General features: G+C 40.9%; 2 protein-coding genes across 9 annotated transcripts in view; both read right to left on the bottom strand.

Annotated features, from left to right (window-relative positions):
• Positions 1-934: 934 nt before the first annotated feature.
• Positions 935-7,098, bottom strand: ankrd46b (ankyrin repeat domain 46b). The gene is made up of 4 exons (XM_004079953.4): positions 6,966-7,098; positions 2,059-2,401; positions 1,658-1,816; positions 935-1,526 (listed from the first exon to the last, which is right to left on the bottom strand). Exons 2-4 carry the CDS (start codon positions 2,367-2,369, stop codon positions 1,310-1,312), a joined length of 687 nt encoding a protein of 228 aa, XP_004080001.1. The 5' UTR covers positions 2,370-2,401; positions 6,966-7,098; the 3' UTR covers positions 935-1,309.
• A 3,143-nt stretch (positions 7,099-10,241) lies between these two features.
• col4a6 (collagen, type IV, alpha 6) overlaps positions 10,242-18,471 on the bottom strand; it is a 113,434-nt gene continuing 105,204 nt past the window's right edge. For all 8 annotated transcript variants that reach the window (XM_078935933.1, XM_078935936.1, XM_078935937.1 and 5 more), the window contains 6 exons: positions 18,272-18,421; positions 17,873-17,989; positions 17,563-17,754; positions 16,360-16,531; positions 13,977-14,091; positions 10,242-12,678 (listed from right to left, as the gene is read on the bottom strand). In XM_078935933.1, coding sequence (XP_078792059.1) covers positions 12,418-12,678; positions 13,977-14,091; positions 16,360-16,531; positions 17,563-17,754; positions 17,873-17,989; positions 18,272-18,421 — 1,007 coding nt within the window. In that variant the 3' untranslated portion in view covers positions 10,242-12,417. The remainder of the gene's footprint in view (positions 12,679-13,976; positions 14,092-16,359; positions 16,532-17,562; positions 17,755-17,872; positions 17,990-18,271; positions 18,422-18,471) is intronic.

Here is an 18,471-nt window from a genome sequence, read left to right as displayed (position 1 = left end):
GCTTTACATGTGATGGTTTGTATGCATATGTATGTGTGTGAACTGTAGTTGTATTGTGTACGTGTTGACATGTACAATATGAAGAGTTTTGGAGCCAAGAGGCGTGTTTGTAAAATTTAAGTGTGCGTGGACAGGCCCCGCCCCTTTTGGACTAACATTTGCACCCGACAGTAATGATTATAAACTTCCAGCAACTTGTTGCTGTATGATTCTACCCCCGCTTCTATAATCATCCTCCTATTTACTTTATGCCCCCTTTCTCCCTTTTGTGCCCTTACCCCTCCCCAACATCCCTCTCTTCTTCCCTCCTCCTCTTTTCCATCTAATCCAACTGATACAAATACAATATAAATAAAGTTGTGGCCTAAATTACAAAAGGGGTTTATGCAAATATAAACCTTGTGAATAAGAAGATTCATAAACCTCTATTGTAACAGTAAAATATGTCCAACACAAGAGGCTTTCAGCTCACATCTGTTTGCTCAGCTGTTGGACAGGACAAGTTTAAAAAAGAAAAGGTATAACAATGTAAATGGTGTACACTTGTATACCGCTTTACAGTCACAGACCCATTAACACGCCGGTGGCGGCTCCGCTGCCGAACACTGGCGCCAACCTTCCACCAGAGGCAAGGTAGGCTTCAGTGTCTTGCACAAGACACTTAGACACATGGGTGGACAAGGCGGGAATTGAACCTACAATTTTCCGTTCAGGGGTCGACTGCGCAACTGCGGCACCACAGCCGTCCTGTAATGTACAGCCTTCAGCAGCCATGTGACCTTCGTCTGTCATGTAGCCTCCTTGCCTCCTCAAGTGGTTTTCATCTCATCTCTGCCTCAAAGTTCCTTTGGGATTTGAGCAGCAGCACAGCTGAAACCTCTATTTTAACTTCCTCATAGATTCTATCATTTTTGTTCATACAATGAACGGTAAATTCTTCTGAAATGACCAGCGCCACTACAACATCCATATTTATTCAGTTCTTACAAGAAGCAGGATCAATAATGTCTGTGATGACATGGAAGTCTAGCGACAGGTAGACAAAATCCTACAGCATAACGCCTTTATTACAGATGCAGATACAAAGGCTTGGGGAGGGGGGCAAGGTTATTGGGAACATCCAGAAAAAAAAACTACAGTTAAATAAGGAGAACAAGGTGTGGGGGCAGAAGATCAGTCTGTAACAGATCAAGTGGGTGGGTGTTCTCCAGAATGTCATGAAGATGATGCTGATGACGAAGGTCTGGGGAATAAATGTCAATCTGGTGCCAGAAGAACCTCAGCTGCAGATGTAGCAAGCACCTCCTCCTCAGTGGACCAGCTCCAGCTGGCTGCTGGAGAAGGGCAGCACGCCGCTCACGTAGTAGGCGATGCCGAGTGAGAGGAGGGCAATGACCACCAGAAGCAGCAGGACCCTCCAGAAGCCCAGATCCTCCACGAACTCCTGCCAGGTGGTCCTGAAGCTGGACAGCACCCCCTCGCTGCTCTGCAGGTGGGGGTTCAGTAAGGAATGACTCTCCATGGCGCTGGCAGCAGAAGAAGAAAGACTTCAGACCAAAGAAATTGAGTCCTATGAGGTCACATGACCACTGAACTCTGTGCACATGGATGCGACACCCCCACATACACACTTCTGAATGTCATGCACCCCCATTACCTCTCACTGTCAGCCATCTGCATGGTCTCCAGCTTGGAGTGAGCCCCTCTGTTGAAGCCCTTCACTTCCTGCTCCTCCAGACCCTCCAGGAGGCGGATGGCGTCTTTGTTCACGCCCCGCCTCTTTGCCAGCACCAGGGGGGTGGAGCCATTGTGGTTACTGAAGCCAGGGATTAGACACAGAAACAGGGGAGGGTAAGTCAAACTGAAAAAAAAAATAAAAACATGCAGCATCCTTTCTGTAAAAATGGGCCATAATCCAATCCCACAATCCTTTGCTGTAACCAAATGAAACATTGGTTTTAGAGAGTGACCACAGACACGGACATGCTTGTAAAGGATTCTGTTTGAATCCTTCCTATGCTGTGGAACAAACAGCAGCGATGACAGAGAGCCACTAACCAAATGTCAATCTTCAGTCCATTGGACACCAGGAACTGGATGGTGTCCACATGGCCGCACAGATGCAGCGCTGTGTTCCCCTGGTAGTCTGTAGCGAGAAGGTCAGCGCCAAACTTGTGCAGGAGGCGACAGATGTCCACGTTTCCTCGCGCCGCAGCCAAGTGCAGGCCTGTGCGGCCACGGTTGTCGCGGATGTTGGGGTCGCATCCCGTTTCTAGGAGTTTCTTGGCGAAAGGCAGGTCCCCGTCGATGCAGGCCTGCAGCTGGGGCACGCTGGTCTGCGACGAGTCATTGATGAAGACATAGGACATGTCCGAGTGGGTGTCAGAAAATTCCAGCGTACCTGCAGGAAAACAAGCGGGAAACGGGATGAGAAACCTCAGCAACTCATTTAACCCTTGTGCTATCCTAGGCACTTTAACATTGGGAGTTGGGTCATCTAGACCCCACTAGACAGTGCGCTGAACCTTTTCTCTTCAATGATTTGTGGTCTTCACTGGTGTCCATGGATTACATGAAATCTTTCCACCTTTATCCACCTTTGTCATGGTAGGGATAACACGTCAATGTAAGGGTGGGGTCATCTAAGATAGCACAAGGGTTAAGGCTTCTGCAAACATCTGTGAAGCTTCTGTGAGACCCCCGTCCCATTCCAGAAGTTTCCACTCTACTAAATATTCCAGTCCACTCTCAGTGCAAATGGAACACAGAAGAAGACATTGGGAAGGACGACAACTCTGACTTCTTAAGTGAAAGGGAACATCTGGGTTAGTCTTGTACAAAGTTTGGATCCATCTCTTTGTTTGACCTTGTAAAAAATCAAGGCCACAGGATCTATAGATTATTCAAAAGCTGTCTTGCAGCAAATTAGGATGAATTATATTACAGCATCACTATGATTCTCCCTTAACCACAGCGCAGAGCTCCTCTGCTGATCAATCAAGAACATCTGACATGGGAGCAGAATGCTTCAAAAGCTGCTCCCCATCAACAGCTGATGTTAACATGATGTCAGTGAAAGTTTTGTGGTCAATCATCAGTTTCGGTGCTGCCTACCTCTGATGAACAGTGGGCGGGGCTTTTTACACTGGTGGTTTTAAGTGCAGTAAAGTTAGGCTATTAATCACAGCATGAAATACTGGAAACTGGATTAGAGTCTGTCACAATCGGACTACTGCCAGCCATTGTCTTCCACAGTCTTTCTATTATAGACCTTTGGGAAACTAGACATGAATACACCACCCAGCCTACTTACCGTGCAGTTATATGCAACCATGGCAAAAAGTTCGTTCATGGAGCCTTGGTTCTCCCTGTGGGTCTGATCGTGCTCTCTAATGCAGTTATGCAGATGACACTCAGCTTTGTGTAACTGTCACCAAACCATCATAGTCTATCAGACTCCCTGCTGCTCAGAGCAGCAGAACTCCTACATGAACTTTATTGAGTTCAAAAATGACAGACAGAAGTCTCTGTTATTGGGAACAAGAAAAAAAGAATGAAGATCAGTGATTTTTAGAGGAATGAAGATCAATCTTAACAGTCATGCCAAACTCAGAGCTGAGTATCTGTGTCACGTGGAATAATAATAATACTAATACATTTTAGGACTCTTAAGGCCACTGTTTTTTTCTGATTTGTTTTCTGATTTGAAATGGTTTATTTCAAGCAATCAAATAGAAATAATACACAAAAACAATATAATCATCAGTTATACATTCATACAGTAACTAATCAAACTTAGGATAATTAGACATAATTAATAAATATTGCTTGAAAGGGAGTGGAAAGAAGCGAACTTATATAATCCCACCCCGTTATACTATAACCATTTTATTACATGATTTATCAATATCCGGTTCCTAGGTTTTATCAGACAGAATTAACAATCATAAGGTATCAATAAAGCACATGCCAAAGATGAATTACTTAAGTACTACGTCAAAAATAACTATTTTAGAAATCAACATGGCAAATGCAGCATCTGAAATATATGCAAATTATGTTACTTTTAAAAGTCATTCATATGCTTTAAAACATAATACTATATCAGTAAAATAGACACAACACTGTTTCAGGAATTTTCATAGCAAAATTTCATCAAGTATCAAAAGTTAAAAACATGTGCAAAGTTATGCTACATTAGGAAAGATTTTTGAATCAATTTATCAATTTTAGGAGCTAGTGAAGTAATATCATCAAAAGTCAATCAATTTAACAATTTTCAATAAGTGATTAATCATTTGTTTTACTTTTTTTAAATATTTTTTTGTATTTTTATTTTATTTTTATTTTTAAAAATTTTTTTTTATAATAAAGAAATGCTGTAGGGCAGTGTTTTTCAACCTTTTTTGAGCCACGGCACACTTTAACCTTGACAAAAATCCCGCGGCACACCAGCATCCCAAAAAAAAAAAAAAAAAAAAAAGCAGAAACTCATAGTCTGTTTTGATCTACAGCCCCCCCCCCCCCCCCCCCCCCCCCGGCAATCTGACGTGCATTTTTGTGATAATTGTGGCAGAAAAAGCAGGAAGTTGCAGATGTTTTTCTAAAAGATGTAATAAAAGTTAAGTTACATACAAACTGTATGTTCGTTGTGTTTTCAAGACGCTGTCCCTTTAAGCCAATGCATCATGGGAGATGTAGTGTGAAAACTGCGAGAAAACGGCAGAAAGACTCGCGTCTCTGAGCTTCATGGTTTTGTTCACTTGTTCCACGGTCTGATACCGGATTCTGTGGAAAGCTCCACCGCTATAGACGAGCTTTAGCTGGTGTTTTTGTCGGAACTGACTGAGTTATGAGCTAAATTAACCACTTCTGATTGGTCAGACTGATGACGTGATTAATCCTTCAAGAATGATTGGTGGAGTCGTGGAGACAGTAAAAGCTGCGGGACTTTTCCTTACACAGTTATAGCTGCAGCTATTTCGCGTTACCGTCATTCTTATCAAAATGTCTTTAATAGAATCAAATAAACACAACGAAAAAAGTATTTTATGATCGTTTATATTCCTAACTACTCAGTGTTTTATCAGGACATGTTTGGATGAACAAAGAGCTGATTTCCTGGAGATGGTTAATGTTTTTAGATCAGTTAATGAGGGCAATTTTCCACGGCACACTTGACCATCTCCCACGGCACACTAGTGTGCCGCGGCACACTGGTTGAAAAACACTGCTGTAGGGGAAGAGTAAAAAGGGTCCATAACTGTCGATTGTCCAAGGTTGGTATTTCTGTACAAATAAAACAGATAAAACATGATAAAAAAAACAGAGAAGAAAGACAGAAACGGTGAGAAGGTGGGAAATATGTGATTTCCTGTACAGATATGTTTTGAGTTTGGATTTGAAGAGGGACAAAGACTCTTAAATCTGGTGTAAAAGAGTTCCAGAGTTTGGCCAAGCCCCCATGGTGCTGAGGCGGGGTAAGGGTAAAGTCAGGTGAAGGGAGGATGAAGAGCTAAGGTGTGAAAGTGTGACGACTTTGACGAGAGCAGACAGGCGGGAAAGGGAGAAATCGTGGATGGCGTTAAAGGTGTGCAGAAGGATTGTGTAAAAAATTGTTGATTGGACCGGAAGCCAGTGGGGTGGCTGTAAATCCGTTATTCCATCTCAGTCACAGACTCTGAGTTTTGATGTCTGGATTTAAACCGATTCATGCCTTCATTTCCTGTGGGGCAGATGGTTGGAACAGTCTTCAGAAAACTGCAGTCAGTTTAAACCAGAACCAGGAGAAATGCCCGCATCACGTCTGTTTTAACCTTCTTACACCGGGTACCAGTTGCAGAACTGGTTTATTTAGTTCCACTTTGATGAAAATTATGTTTTTAACTTTTTCTTGTGGCATTTTTTCCTGATTATGGAGGACATACATAAGGAAATTCATCTTAAAATTGCATTTCGGATCATTTGTGAATCAGGAGCAGATGGAAAAATGCGGTTTGAAAAAAAATGGGCGTGAAGGTAGACCTGCTCTGTTCCATTCTGGAGCATCCATTCTGGAGCATCCACTTGTAGACCTAGATCCATGTAGATCCTTACAAACCCCCCCTCACACCCCAGCATAACTTCAGCAGTATTGGAGCTATCCAGCCGTAGAGTTTTGAGCCAGATTCCAGTTCAAAGGAGGACAACGAAGATGTACCAGATGCTTTTGTAGGTTCTATGTGATGCTGTTATAGGTTCTATTTGATGCTTTTGTAGGTTCTGTGATGCTTTTGTAGGTTCTATGTGATGCTTTTGTAGGTTCTACATCACACCAACAATCTACAATCACAGCTTTTTTATGCTTCTGATTCACATTTTTTTTAAATTCTCAGAAATGCAATTTTATGATGATTTTTTTATCATATACTGTTAGAAAAATACCAAGGACTTGTTAAAAACACAATTTTCATGTATCGATTTCTGCTTTGTTATTAAATTACTGCAACTAAAAGAGTGTGTGTTCTAACTGAACATCTTTAATATTAAGGATCTTCTCTTTTGCCTTTTCGTTTGTGTTATGCTGTGCCATGTAGTCACAACAAGAACTGTTAGTTCATTTATAAAAGTGTTTGTAGATCAATCTAATTTGTTTACAAAGTTGTTAACCAGTTACGTGGTAACCAGGCAGAATAACTAGTTAACACCGATAGCCGGGTTAAAAAATAGCCTGAACCTAACGTGTTGTAAGTAGGCTTAACTAACCACAGGCAGGTGAGTATGCGAATAGGTGGAAGCGTAAATAAACAACTGTTTTATGACGTCATCGCCGAGAGAAAAAGATCCAGATGTTAGGGAGCTAAGGCTAAGGGAGCTAACTGCTTACGAACCACTCAAACCGAGGGCTCAAACCTGAGCTTCAATACCCACACCGAGAGCAAATTTTTCTTTCGACTCAAAGCTGTTGCCTTGTCCGCGCATCTCACCTGTTTTGAGGATCCAAGTCAGAAGAAAAACAGCTCTCCGTTGCCTGACACTGCTGAGATGCTAATCCTGTCTGACTCTTGTCTGGTTTTACCGGCGTCCAAACCGCATTTTAGTGCAACACCGCCACCTGCTGGACCGGAGCAGAACATTCATGTTTTTTTTGGTGTTTTCCATTTCACAAACTAATCCTCTCAGAGGGAATGCTGGAGAGTTCTGGACAGTTCCCTTTTCCATCAAAATGTGTTTTTTCATGTTAGAAGTGGTAAGAGTGCCACTAAACAGCAAAGCAAACAAAGAGCGTCAAACAATACTGTTTATTTTGTATTAATTATTTGCTTTTGTTCCCAAGACTTTTATCAAAACAACGTTTCTGCAATGAAATAAAAGACTTGTCCATAAAAAATAAACATCAAATTTTTCCAGGTAGAAAACCCCCCAAAAAAAGTATTTATTTTAAAGAATTATGAGCACCACTGTCCTCCTGAGGGACTTCAATGCCCACGGGGGAATGACAATGGCACCTGGATGAGTGTGATCTGTAGGTATGGCCTCCCTGATCTGATCCCGAGTGGTGTGTTATCATTGGACTTCTGTGCTCATCACAGTTTGTCCATAACGAACACCATGTTCAAGCACAAGGGTGTCCATCAATACACTTGGCGTCAGGACACCCTCAGCAGGAGTCTTGGACACTCAGGTAAAGAGAGGACCAGGGCTCTCCACCGATCCATACCTGATGGTCAGTTGGATTCTCTGGCAGGGAAGGAGGCTGGAAAGACTTGGCAGACCTAAAAGTACCGTGAGGGTCTGTTGGGAACGTCTGGCTGAGCCCTCCATCAGGGGAGTCTTTAACTCCCAAAGAGTGCTTCAAACGGGTACCAAGGGAGGCTGGTGACATTGAGCCAGAGTGGACCATGTTTTTTTCCTGTGTTTCTTTTGTCCTGTGTGTGTCTCTGGTCCTGTGTGTGTCTTTGGTGTCTTTTATATGTTACTATCACCAATTAAACAACCATAAAAATAAATGGATATGGAAAATAAAGAAAATAGTTAGTGAAGAATGACATTGTTAGAATGAGTTGAGTAATTTAAGCCCCCCGATGATCCAGGTGTTGAGCAATGGTCTCTGTGCGCCGTTTTACCTCGCAGCTTGCGCCCACTACCCCTCCCCTTCTCCTCCTCACACACACACACGCCTCTTTCTCAAAGGCGGGAGAGCCAATTCGCAAGGTTCAGGCCGTTCCATACTCTGCCATATAATTCATGACAGCAGAAATAAAGTGCCACAATTACTAATAGCAAGCACTGAATCGGCACCCTCTACTATCCAGGCAAGTACCGTTGCGCCCGAGTCTTAAGTCACTATCCTCTTACTTAGTAGCGGCCCAACTGGACATGTCCGAATCTGCTACCCGTGCCCATGCAAAGCACAACCCCGGTTTGTTGAGAATGACACTCACAAGTTAGTGGACAATCAAATCTGCCCGTTTATTTTGAAAACACCCACCACCAGCCAAACAGCATTAACCTCACTTCCGCTTACAGCTCCCTCACTTAAGTGAGCGATTTAACACACCCGAGATTCCCCACTTCCCATTAGTCTTAAAAGCTGAAGACGAGGCTAACCCCCAGATCGCCACAATATAATTATTTGCCATATGAGCAGTGCTATTTTTGGAGCAATCCCTGCTCGGGGGCGCATGGGCACCGGCAGGCACAGGGTTGGTGACCCCTGAACTAGAATGGTTGAATGCTATATTGGTAAATGAAATTAAACTAAAAGACTAATAATTGGCTAAATAAATAATTAAATAAATGATCATAGTTGACCATAAATAAAGTTAAAACAGCACAATAACAAGTTGTGCACCACAGCTCACGTGTCATGCCACAACGCCACCAAACGGATACAGTGGACAGGACAGATAACAGCTGTTTGTGATCATTTAGTGATGCAGCGACTCTACGGCTTTTCTACTGTCTGGCATCTGGGATGATTTAAAATAAAAGTAAAACTAACATCTTGACAAAAAATACATTTTTGAAAAGCCAAAAAAAAACTTCCCATGATTTTATATATTTCTTATTTGGATTGATTTGACATTCTAGATGTGAGGCTTTGTTTGTAAAAGTTGAAGGCTTTTTTCCTCCGTCGACTGGCACAGCGTATGACGTCACGCCAAAGCAGGGGAGATTGTTGAAAAGTAATAAAAGTTTGAAATCAATTCGTGAAAAACTGGCAAAAATACGTTGTAGTCTAGCCTTGTGAGCATTTTAACTTTTTAATGGTGTCTCTAGCTGAAAGAATGCCAAAATAAGAAGCTTCTAACAGGGGGAACTTTGGTGAAAATGCCTCTCCCATTGAAACCTGTATAAAGCTTAAAATACCACAAAGTTTAAAGGTTTACATAAAAAAAACCTAAAACATATTTGAAAAATCTGAAAGAATTGAAAGAATTGGAATCAGTTTAAAACATTGTGATTAATTTGCAGTTTGAAAGGTGTCTCTAGCTCAAAGTATGTTGAAGTTATACTGGTGGAAAGAAGAAAAGGTTTTCAAGGATTCCCAATGTATTTCAATGGAGGCAAAAATCCTGGAAATCCTGGAATATCTTGAAAAGTTCAAGGATTTGAAGGACCAAATTTCATAACTTGGAAATAGCTGAACATTTAATAGCTGAATGGTTAAAATAACAAAAAAAAATTGTAGGAGTTAAGCAGCAAAACATGGCGGAAGATACTATGATAAAGGAATAACCCTTGTGCTATCTTAGATGACCCCACCCTCACATTGACGTGTTCTCCCTACCATGACAAAGGTGGATAAAGGTGGAAAGATTTCATGTAATCCATGGACACCAGTGAAGATCATAAATCATTGAAGAAAAAAGGTTCAGAGCACTGTCTAGTGGGTCTAGATGACCCAACTCCCAACGTTAAAGTGCCTAGGATAGCATAAGGCTAAAGAGAAACAAGAAAACAGTGGGCTGAATGCTTTATGGCCTTCAACCAAATATTTTGTTTGATGGAAAACTCTGGTCTGTAGATGCAGATACAGAAACAGGTCAAAATGAAATGGGTGCCTTTATCATGAAATGTCAGATTTTGGTTAGATACCATTTTAATCTGGTGTGTAGATCGATCAAGTTCAGCAATGGTTATTTCTGACTTTGGATTTTAGGTTAAAATCCTATCAGTTTTTCAAAGTAAGAATGTGGAGGATCTTGTAGTTTGCAGCTTTTTTCAAAAAATGTCCAAACAAAACACACAGCAGCCAAGACTATTCATTGTATTTTAATTCTTATACATCCTCTTTGAGGAAAACTGCATCTCTTTCTTCAGGATTCTGCTGAATAAAACATTTGTTTCTGAGTGTGGCGTTAAACAGACAATGAAAATTGTTATGTTTGATATAGTTTTCAAACATTTTATAAAAAAACATCCTGGAGGCATTTTTCTCTTTATAGTTTCATGTTTACCATGTTTACACTTAGTTTTCATTCTATTCCCTCCAATAGCAGTAAATAAGGCGGGATATTATGACATCAGACACATAATTACATTCTAGATTACAAAAGAACAAAAACTGAGCAGGAAAAAAGGCTGAAACCTCAGAAGCAGCACAGATACAGTGGTCAAAAAAGGTCATAAGGTCATAAAGGTCTATTTAGAGTAAACAAACTGAAAAATGACTTTATTGAGAATTTAAATCCGCTCAGGAAACCGCGAAAAGTGAAAGTTTCTTCAGTGAGAACACAGAAGCAGAGAAACCCAGAGATCAAACTGAAGCTGTTGGTATTAAAGTCAGTGTGTGGATGAAGCAGAAAGGGGAGGGGCAGAATCAGCTGAGGCTCAACATCAGTACAGTCAGGGGGTTAGTCCGAGTCAAGAAAACTCAGTTTTTACTGCATGACCTTACAGAGATATGATTCTGGTTAGATTTCAGGGAGGTGGAACATCAGATAAGTATTAGATCTGAATGGTTAGGCACACACACAAAAAACAAACAAAAAAACAACAGGTATTCAGCTCCTCTTCTTCAGCTCTTGTATTGTGTCCGGGTAAAAATTGACCTGTTTTCAGTCTTGAAAATAGGTAACTGTGCTAGGATAAACTGTAGACAGGATCTGTTAGGAGGGAAATGTGCCAACAGGCATTTGGTCGTACAGACATTTCATCATCATCATCATCATCATCATCATCATCATCATCATCATCATCATCATCATCATCATTTCAGAAAGTGATCTCTGAGTACTTAGTCTGACTCAGAGGCAGAGTTAGGTTAGATTTGATTCAGTTTACAACCAGGTTTGACTCAAGACTGAGATATTTAATTAAAGTTAGAATTTTGTTTGATTTAGGATATATTATTTATCAAATTCTGGTTTAAACCGGGTTTTTGTCAGGTTTAAACTAGGTTTGACTGGCATTTGAGTTAAAAGATTTTAAAGTTTAAACCAGATTTGATTAGGTTTAAATTTGATTTGTTTTGGGTTTGAATCAGGTCTGATTCAGGTTTAAATAGTTTTTTTTCCAAGTATGCATTAAATTTAATAAAAACTTAAACCAGATTTTAATTTGAATATAGTTTTATTTGGGTTTAAACCAGGTTCGACTCAGGATTGAATAAAAATGATCCAAGTTTAAACCAGATTTATCTTGCTTGAACTGCATTTGTTTTTTTGGTTTGAACCAGAGGTTATATCTAGATTTAACTAGATATAAACCAGATTTGACTTAAACTAGAGTTAGATTAAATTCAGGTCAAACACGTTTGAATTTTATGCAATTCAGATCAAGTCGGGTTTAAGTGAGATTTTAATTATGTTTTAATCTCATGTTTTTGAGATGGGATGAGGTTGGATTAAATTGAAGTTGAAACTAGGTTTGTGTGAGATTGATATAACTTCATACCAGTTTTGAGTGAGACTTTATTTTTTTTGCAAAAAACAGGTTGAAATTAATATGTTTTTGTGTTTGTGATAATTAGATTCTCATGTTGTCTGGCTGCTTTAAAGGAACAGGGTGAACCTAAAGCCATCCAAAACACCTTTGGACTCTTTGTCTGTATAGTTTAAAGACAAACCTTATTTAACACGTGTACAGAAATTCATGTACGATTGACAGCAGGTTCCCAATGTAAGCATACAATCAAAACCAAGTTGACAATTAATAAACATGAAGTGGGAGTGGAGTTCAGGTGGGGAAAGCATACAGAGCACACAGAAGGAAAGAAAACAGAGGCCAGCTGAAGTCAAAGCTGAGGGAGAATAGCACCATAATCAGTTATAATGAGGAAGATGCAAACACGTCTTTCCTCACTCTGGCTTCTTCTTTCATAGATTCACTGTTTGTGGGGGGGCTCATTTTTTTCAGTCACAAGATCCCGTTCACCAGCGTCTCCACCTGTCTTTTTTCTGAAAGTGTTATCATGTCCCCCCATGGCTATGCCTACAGCAGTTTGCTGCAGACCTGACAGCGACTGACTCTGGAGCGCTCCTGGCCCGCCTTCAGGGTCTCCTGGTTTGGTGAAGACACAAACTCCCGCTTGGGATCCACGGTGGTCAGCCAGAAGCTGTATTTGTTGGCAAAGTAGTGGCATGTGCCTTTGGCTCCATTGCACTCAATGAATGGAGTGGCGCGGAAATCCTCCAAGCAGGAGCCGGGAGACATCAGGGACTGACCGCCGCCTTCTGCACCAGCCGCCGTGTGCTGTGGTCGAGACAAGAAAACACACAATTAAGTTAGTTCCTGATAAATTCTCACAGTCTTCATGATGTAACATGATCGCTATTTTAAAGTCCTACTCTGATCATCTTTTTATGCCTTTTTAACCAAATAAAAAAAACCTGTGTAGTTTTCTGGAACATGGTTTTTAGAAACTCTGAGTTGTGGGCGGGACTGTCCCGTTGTTCAAACGCTCTCACGCTAACTTACAGCCCCTAACTACCCCAACTTAACATTGGCGTTGCAACAAAAATAGTGAGCAATATTTGAGGTATCCAACTGTATAGTTTTGAGTCAGAAAACTAAGGCTCATGGATGCCGTTGTCTAGAAGTGGATGCATCAAAATGGAGCAGAGCAGAAAACCTGTGGCCCACCCAACGTATTTTCTACATCTCAACTACAAGGATTGTAACATGACATTTTTACATCTGCTCCTGATTTACCGCAATTTAAATAAAGAAAATACTCGGAAATGCAATTTTAAGCTTAAATTTACCTATAGAAGTACATCATCATCAAAAAAAAGCTACAAGAACATGTAAAAAACACCAAAAACACAATTTTCGTTGGAGTTGACCTTTAAGCTTTTTTTATAGACAACTGGTAATGCCAAAAATGACTAAGGTTAAAGTCAAGTTTGTCCCAGATTAGTTTCAGGTAGAAATAGAAATTTAGGAAAGTCTGGATAAAGTCTGAACAAATCGGCTGGGTAGCTCGGGTGGTAAGGTGAGAGGCTACCATGCAGGAGTCCAGGGTTCAATTCCCGAAGGGGGATAAACAATGGTACTGGGTAAATTACCATATCAATGGCGAGCAGTTAACATCACCCAGTGGGGGCCCTTAGGCAAGACCCTTAACGCTACTGCCTCCCGAGCGCAGTTAGGCTGCAGCTCACTGCTCCCCCAGGGGATGGGTCAAAATGCAGAGAAGAATTTTCCCATTGTGGGATCAGTAAAGTATCAATTATTAATTTAAGTCAGGTTCCAATTAAATTAGGTTTCAATCAGATTTGACTTAAGTTTATTTTAGGTTTGATTTAGGATTGATTTAATTAAAAAATCAGATTAACAAAGTTGATTAAAGATTTAGCCAGTTGTAGGTTAGGTTTTTATCAGGTTTAAACTATTTTTTTAAATTTAGATTTACATTAATATTTTCTAATATTTTTCTAAGTGTAAATCAAATCTATTTTTTATTCTAATCTGTGATTAAAAGATTGAAGATACAAAAGCACATTTGTGTTTATCAAAAGTTGTCTCCTGTTTAGTTTTTTAGGACTCACCATCAAGAAGGAATATCCAATCCAAAGACTTCTCCACCCAGGGGGGCACATGGGGATGGTCATGTCCTGACTGTGGACCGCCACAGCCTGAGATGGTGCCTCACATACTGAACATCTGGAGGATTCAAACGAAAAGGTTTGATGTCTCATTGAAACGTTCCACACACCGACTGATTGTTAAGTTCAGAGAACAAACTCCTCGTCTATCTTTAAGCCTTCAAACTTTCTGTGGTGAAGCTGATGATAAAGCTGGTGGTCGTTGTGCTGCTACAGACGTAGACGCTGGGAGGGGAGGGGTCATTCTAAGATGAAATAGGTGTTTTCCTTCACATGCCTCCACACACATGATTTCTTTTTTAATCCTAAATGGAGAAATCATTGTTGTAGTCCCTCACTTGTTGTTTCTTTTGTCTATGAACGGTTGTCCCTGCGTTTCTGTCCGTCCCTTTCCTGTACCCTATAGAACACTGGTCCCCAGTCTTTTTCAGCCCAATGACAGGTATAGTGTCAGACAAATTTTCACAGACTGGTCTGTACAAGGTCAAAGTGTTTTTTTGTTTTGTTACCAGTCTCCCTTAACGTTTGAGGGTTAAGTTTATCTTCCTACTGTGAAATACACAAATTAATTAAACTAATGCACGATGGCGCAGTATTTAGCGCTCTTGCTTCACAGCAAGAAGGTCCCTGGTTCAAGTCCCAGCTGGGGCACCTGAAACAGAACATCAATGTGTAGAGTTTGCATGTTCTCCCCATGTGTGGCATTTCTCCGAGGACTCCAGCTTCCTCCCATTGTCCAAAAAACATGGGATAAGTTGATCTAAATTGTCCATAGGTGTAAATGTGAGAGTGCATGGATGTGTGATTGTGACAGACTGGCGACCTGTCCAGGGTGTCCCCTGCCTTTGCCTGCAAGTGGCCTGGTTAGGTTCTAAGGTCAATCGGATGATTTGTTGACATTTGGAGGTAGTACTGTGGTAGTCTGGGGGCAGAAATGTTCCGTCTAACCCAACACAACCCATCCCAAATGCACGCACCATGCACCGTGACTCTGAGGCTGTCCTTTTCTCCTTTATTTGCAAACTACTCACATAAATCAGGCGAGCACAACTCATGTGATATTTGCATCTGAAATAGGAAGGATGAACTTGTTTGAGCATTTATGTGAACGTGTGAAACTAAGGGGAGGGAGGAAAAAAAATATTTACATACACAAATAATTATGCATATCAGTAGCATATAATTTTATTTTGTCCGCTGCACATGTTTTCTCGTGCACTAAGAATGGTGAAAGGGGGCCCTTATGACCAGGCCAACGATTTTCAGAGAAATCTGGCGGCGGCGGCTGAACTTGAAGATTCTGCGGATGCTTCCCCATCACTTGGTGGCAGTTGTATATGTGACCGTAGCTTAAGCCCTAACTGCTGACTTTTAAGGTGCCATGGAAACTTACAAATAAATGTTGCTAAAACTGGTATTTTCTAAACATGATAAACATGAATTCACAGTTTGAGCAAATTTATTAGCAACATCCTCACAAAAGTGGACAGTCAGTTATTGAACATTATGTGTTATGATTACGGTGTGTTGCAATAAAACCATATTTGGAGTAAAGACTCCTGCTTTTTTGTCTGTTAAATGCAGATTTCTTTTATTTTGAAATCTAAGAGTCTTTTGTTTCCTCCCTGGCTCTTTTCAAAGACATTTAATTTTTTAGTTTTTTGACTTTGCTAGCTTGGGGGCTTTCGTTTAGTGGTCGGTGCAGCCGCTGTAAAAAAGTAGCAGATGGATTTTCAAAACGTGAACAAACGATATGACAGCCAGTAGTTATCCAAAATAAAAATTCCTTCAGAATCAGATTGTAAATAAAACGAAAAAAAATATAGGTAAGCTTTTTTTCTCTGCGGGTTGGTATAAACAGTCCCATGAATGGAAGGAGGGTTGGGAACCACCGTTACAGAGAACTGAGTCCTATTCTGCAGGTTGCTGCCTGTCAGAGGGACTTCTCCTCTCCATACTGATGCAGTTTCTTTTTCAGTATGGGGATCATACTAAAAACCCTTCCTATTGGTCACTTTTATAGCCCAGTTAGGACAACTTGGCCTTCTTGTAACAATCTGGACTAAATCTGATTAAAATTATCCTAAATAATTAAATGTAGTCTTGGTTTGATAACTTTCTTTATATTTTGTTTAGCCTCTTTGCTCAACAATACTGCTTCATGGAAAAAATAACTGAATTTATTGCACAATGCTTGTTAAGATTTATCTGTTCTCTTGTTGTATTTTCTTTATTTTTGCTCCTGAACATTGAGTTGGAGTCAATGCTTGACAGAAAGATTTTGAGGAACCAACAATAAATGCTACCCCCACCCCAGTTAGCATACCTGCTGATGTAAGGCTGGATCTGCCCCGCAGACACGGGCATCATGGGAATGGGTGCAGATGTGGAGAGCCAGTAGGATTTGTCATTGCGACTAGCAAAGAAGCAAACCTCATTGGGGGAGCAGTACAGGAAGGGCATGGTGCTGAACCTGGGGAGGCACGAGCCAGGCTGACCTGCAGTGGTGGGGGAAGGTTACACAAACTGTTTGACAAAATGGACAGAAATATTCTGTATGATCTAAAATAAAGTCCATGATGTCAAATGCAATTTGACGAAACGTAAAAATCTCATTAAACAGAAAGAAGCAAATGCCTGTACCAAGTCCCACTCCAATCATATTTTGATTTATTGTAAAAGTGTTCCAGTTGTCTTTTAATTGTGATTATGCAGTTTTTTGTTAAAAAAAAAAAAACTGTGCTGTTTTCTAGGACATAGTTTCTGCAGGGCGGCAGAAGTTCTTTAGAAATTAACCTCTGAGTTATGGGCGAGCCTGTTGGTGCAGAAGTAAGCCTGCACTGATACTGCTTGAAGATTGGAGTAAGGAGCTTGTGGCCCTGCTATTGAATTTTCTAAGGAACAAATACGTAGAAATCTGAATTGCATCTAATTCAAACCAAGTTCAATGATGAATTTTATCTAACTCCATACTATATTTTTCAAACGCCATTTTTCCGTCTGCTCCTGATATTCAATGATTTGAATAAAAGAATACGCAGAAATTCTATTTCTGTCATAATTTTCAGTATAAATATCCTCTTTCATCAGAAAAATGCCACAAAGCTGTTAAAAATACCAAACACATAGTTTTCATCGAAGTGGGTGTTTTACTGAAACTTGATCCAAGTCTGATTCTAATTTAACCAAAACTTGACTCCACTCAACTCAAACTGGAATCAAATCTGACAAAAACTCAACTTTAACTGGACTTAAAGCTGACTCCAAGCTGACCATTGATTTTCTTAAATTGGACTCAAACGTAATTCTAAACTGAGTTTAAAATATTTACTTGTAGTAAGAGAAAATAAATCAGCTAAAAGAAAAAGCAAGTAACACCTGCCTAAAAACAGTCATTCTGTTTAACAAAAACAATATTGTTAAGTCTTTGTGTCTTATCTCATATGTAAGGTGTTGATCCAACTACAAATTTGACAAATATCATATTAAGGTCCAGTTTTTGCTGGGTAAAGGGTGGGGGAGCACATACCCAGGTCTTGGTTGTGTGCTTTTTCCTGTCCCTCCACATACAGCAAGCTGTACCCATTCCACAATGAAGGCATGCCCTGAGGACACATGGGGACCTGCTCGCTCTGGCTGTGCTTTACCAGAGTGTAGCCAATGCTGATACTGCGGCTGGAGCTGCCAGGAATGCCAGGGAGGCCAATGTTTCCAGGGGGGCCTGAGAGAATAAAAAGGAAAAGGCCAGTTGGTGGAGCAGCAGAGAACGTCACATTTCCTCCTGGTTTCCTTTCTTTGATCGATGTCCTTGAAGTCATCAGGAGCTCATCGTTTCTCACCTTGTCTTCCACTTGTTCCAGGTAAACCAGGGGAGCCGGGATCACCTAACGGACCAGGCAGACCAGACGGTCCAGTCCTTCCAAGGTTACCTGGGGCTCCGGGTCGTCCTTTTGGACCTGTGAAAGGACAGCAAATGAGCCACATGGTTGGGGGGGCTAAGAAGACTAAAGGGGCCATAATCCAGTTCAGTTAACTGGAACAAAGTGAGATGAAGCAAAACCAACATGTTTTCTAGTGAATTTTATCTGGTTGTGTTTTATATTAATCCCATATAAATTCTGGGAAGGAAGATTTTTGAGAGTTTAGTTTTGTTCTCTTAAATTGCTGGTTGGTATGGAAAAACCCAAATGCTGACATATATAACATCCGCTCTGACAAGGATGGCTGCTATTACGCACCAGGACGCCCTGGAATGCCACTCCAACCAGAGTCTCCACGGTAACCCAAGGGTCCCCTTTCACCAGGAAGACCCATGTCGCCAGAAGGCTGTGATTCCACAATAGGGGAAGGCAGCACAACTCCAGGAGGACCCTTCCGTCCTTTTTGGCCTGCAGAGGAAAGAAAGGGGAAAAGAAGCAACAGAGAAGGCAAAAAAAAA

The sequence above is a fragment of the Oryzias latipes genome, chromosome 18 (genome assembly GCF_053564925.1).
Source record: "Oryzias latipes strain Hd-rR chromosome 18, Olatipes_Hd-rR_3.1".
Classification (NCBI taxonomy): domain Eukaryota; kingdom Metazoa; phylum Chordata; class Actinopteri; order Beloniformes; family Adrianichthyidae; genus Oryzias; species Oryzias latipes.
The sequence above is the reverse complement of the archived record's forward strand: the minus strand, read 5'-3'. Positions and strand labels throughout refer to the sequence as shown.

Coding starts and splice junctions, on each gene's coding strand:
- ankrd46b (XM_004079953.4), bottom strand. CDS start 2,369: ATGTCCTATGTCTTCATCAATGACTCGTCGCAGACCAGCGTGCCCCAG. Junction 1,817..2,058: donor GGACTGAAGATTGACATTTG/GTTAGTGGCTCT, acceptor CCCTGGCTTCAG/TAACCACAATGGCTCCACCC. Junction 1,527..1,657: donor CAGATGGCTGACAGTGAGAG/GTAATGGGGGTG, acceptor TTCTGCTGCCAG/CGCCATGGAGAGTCATTCCT.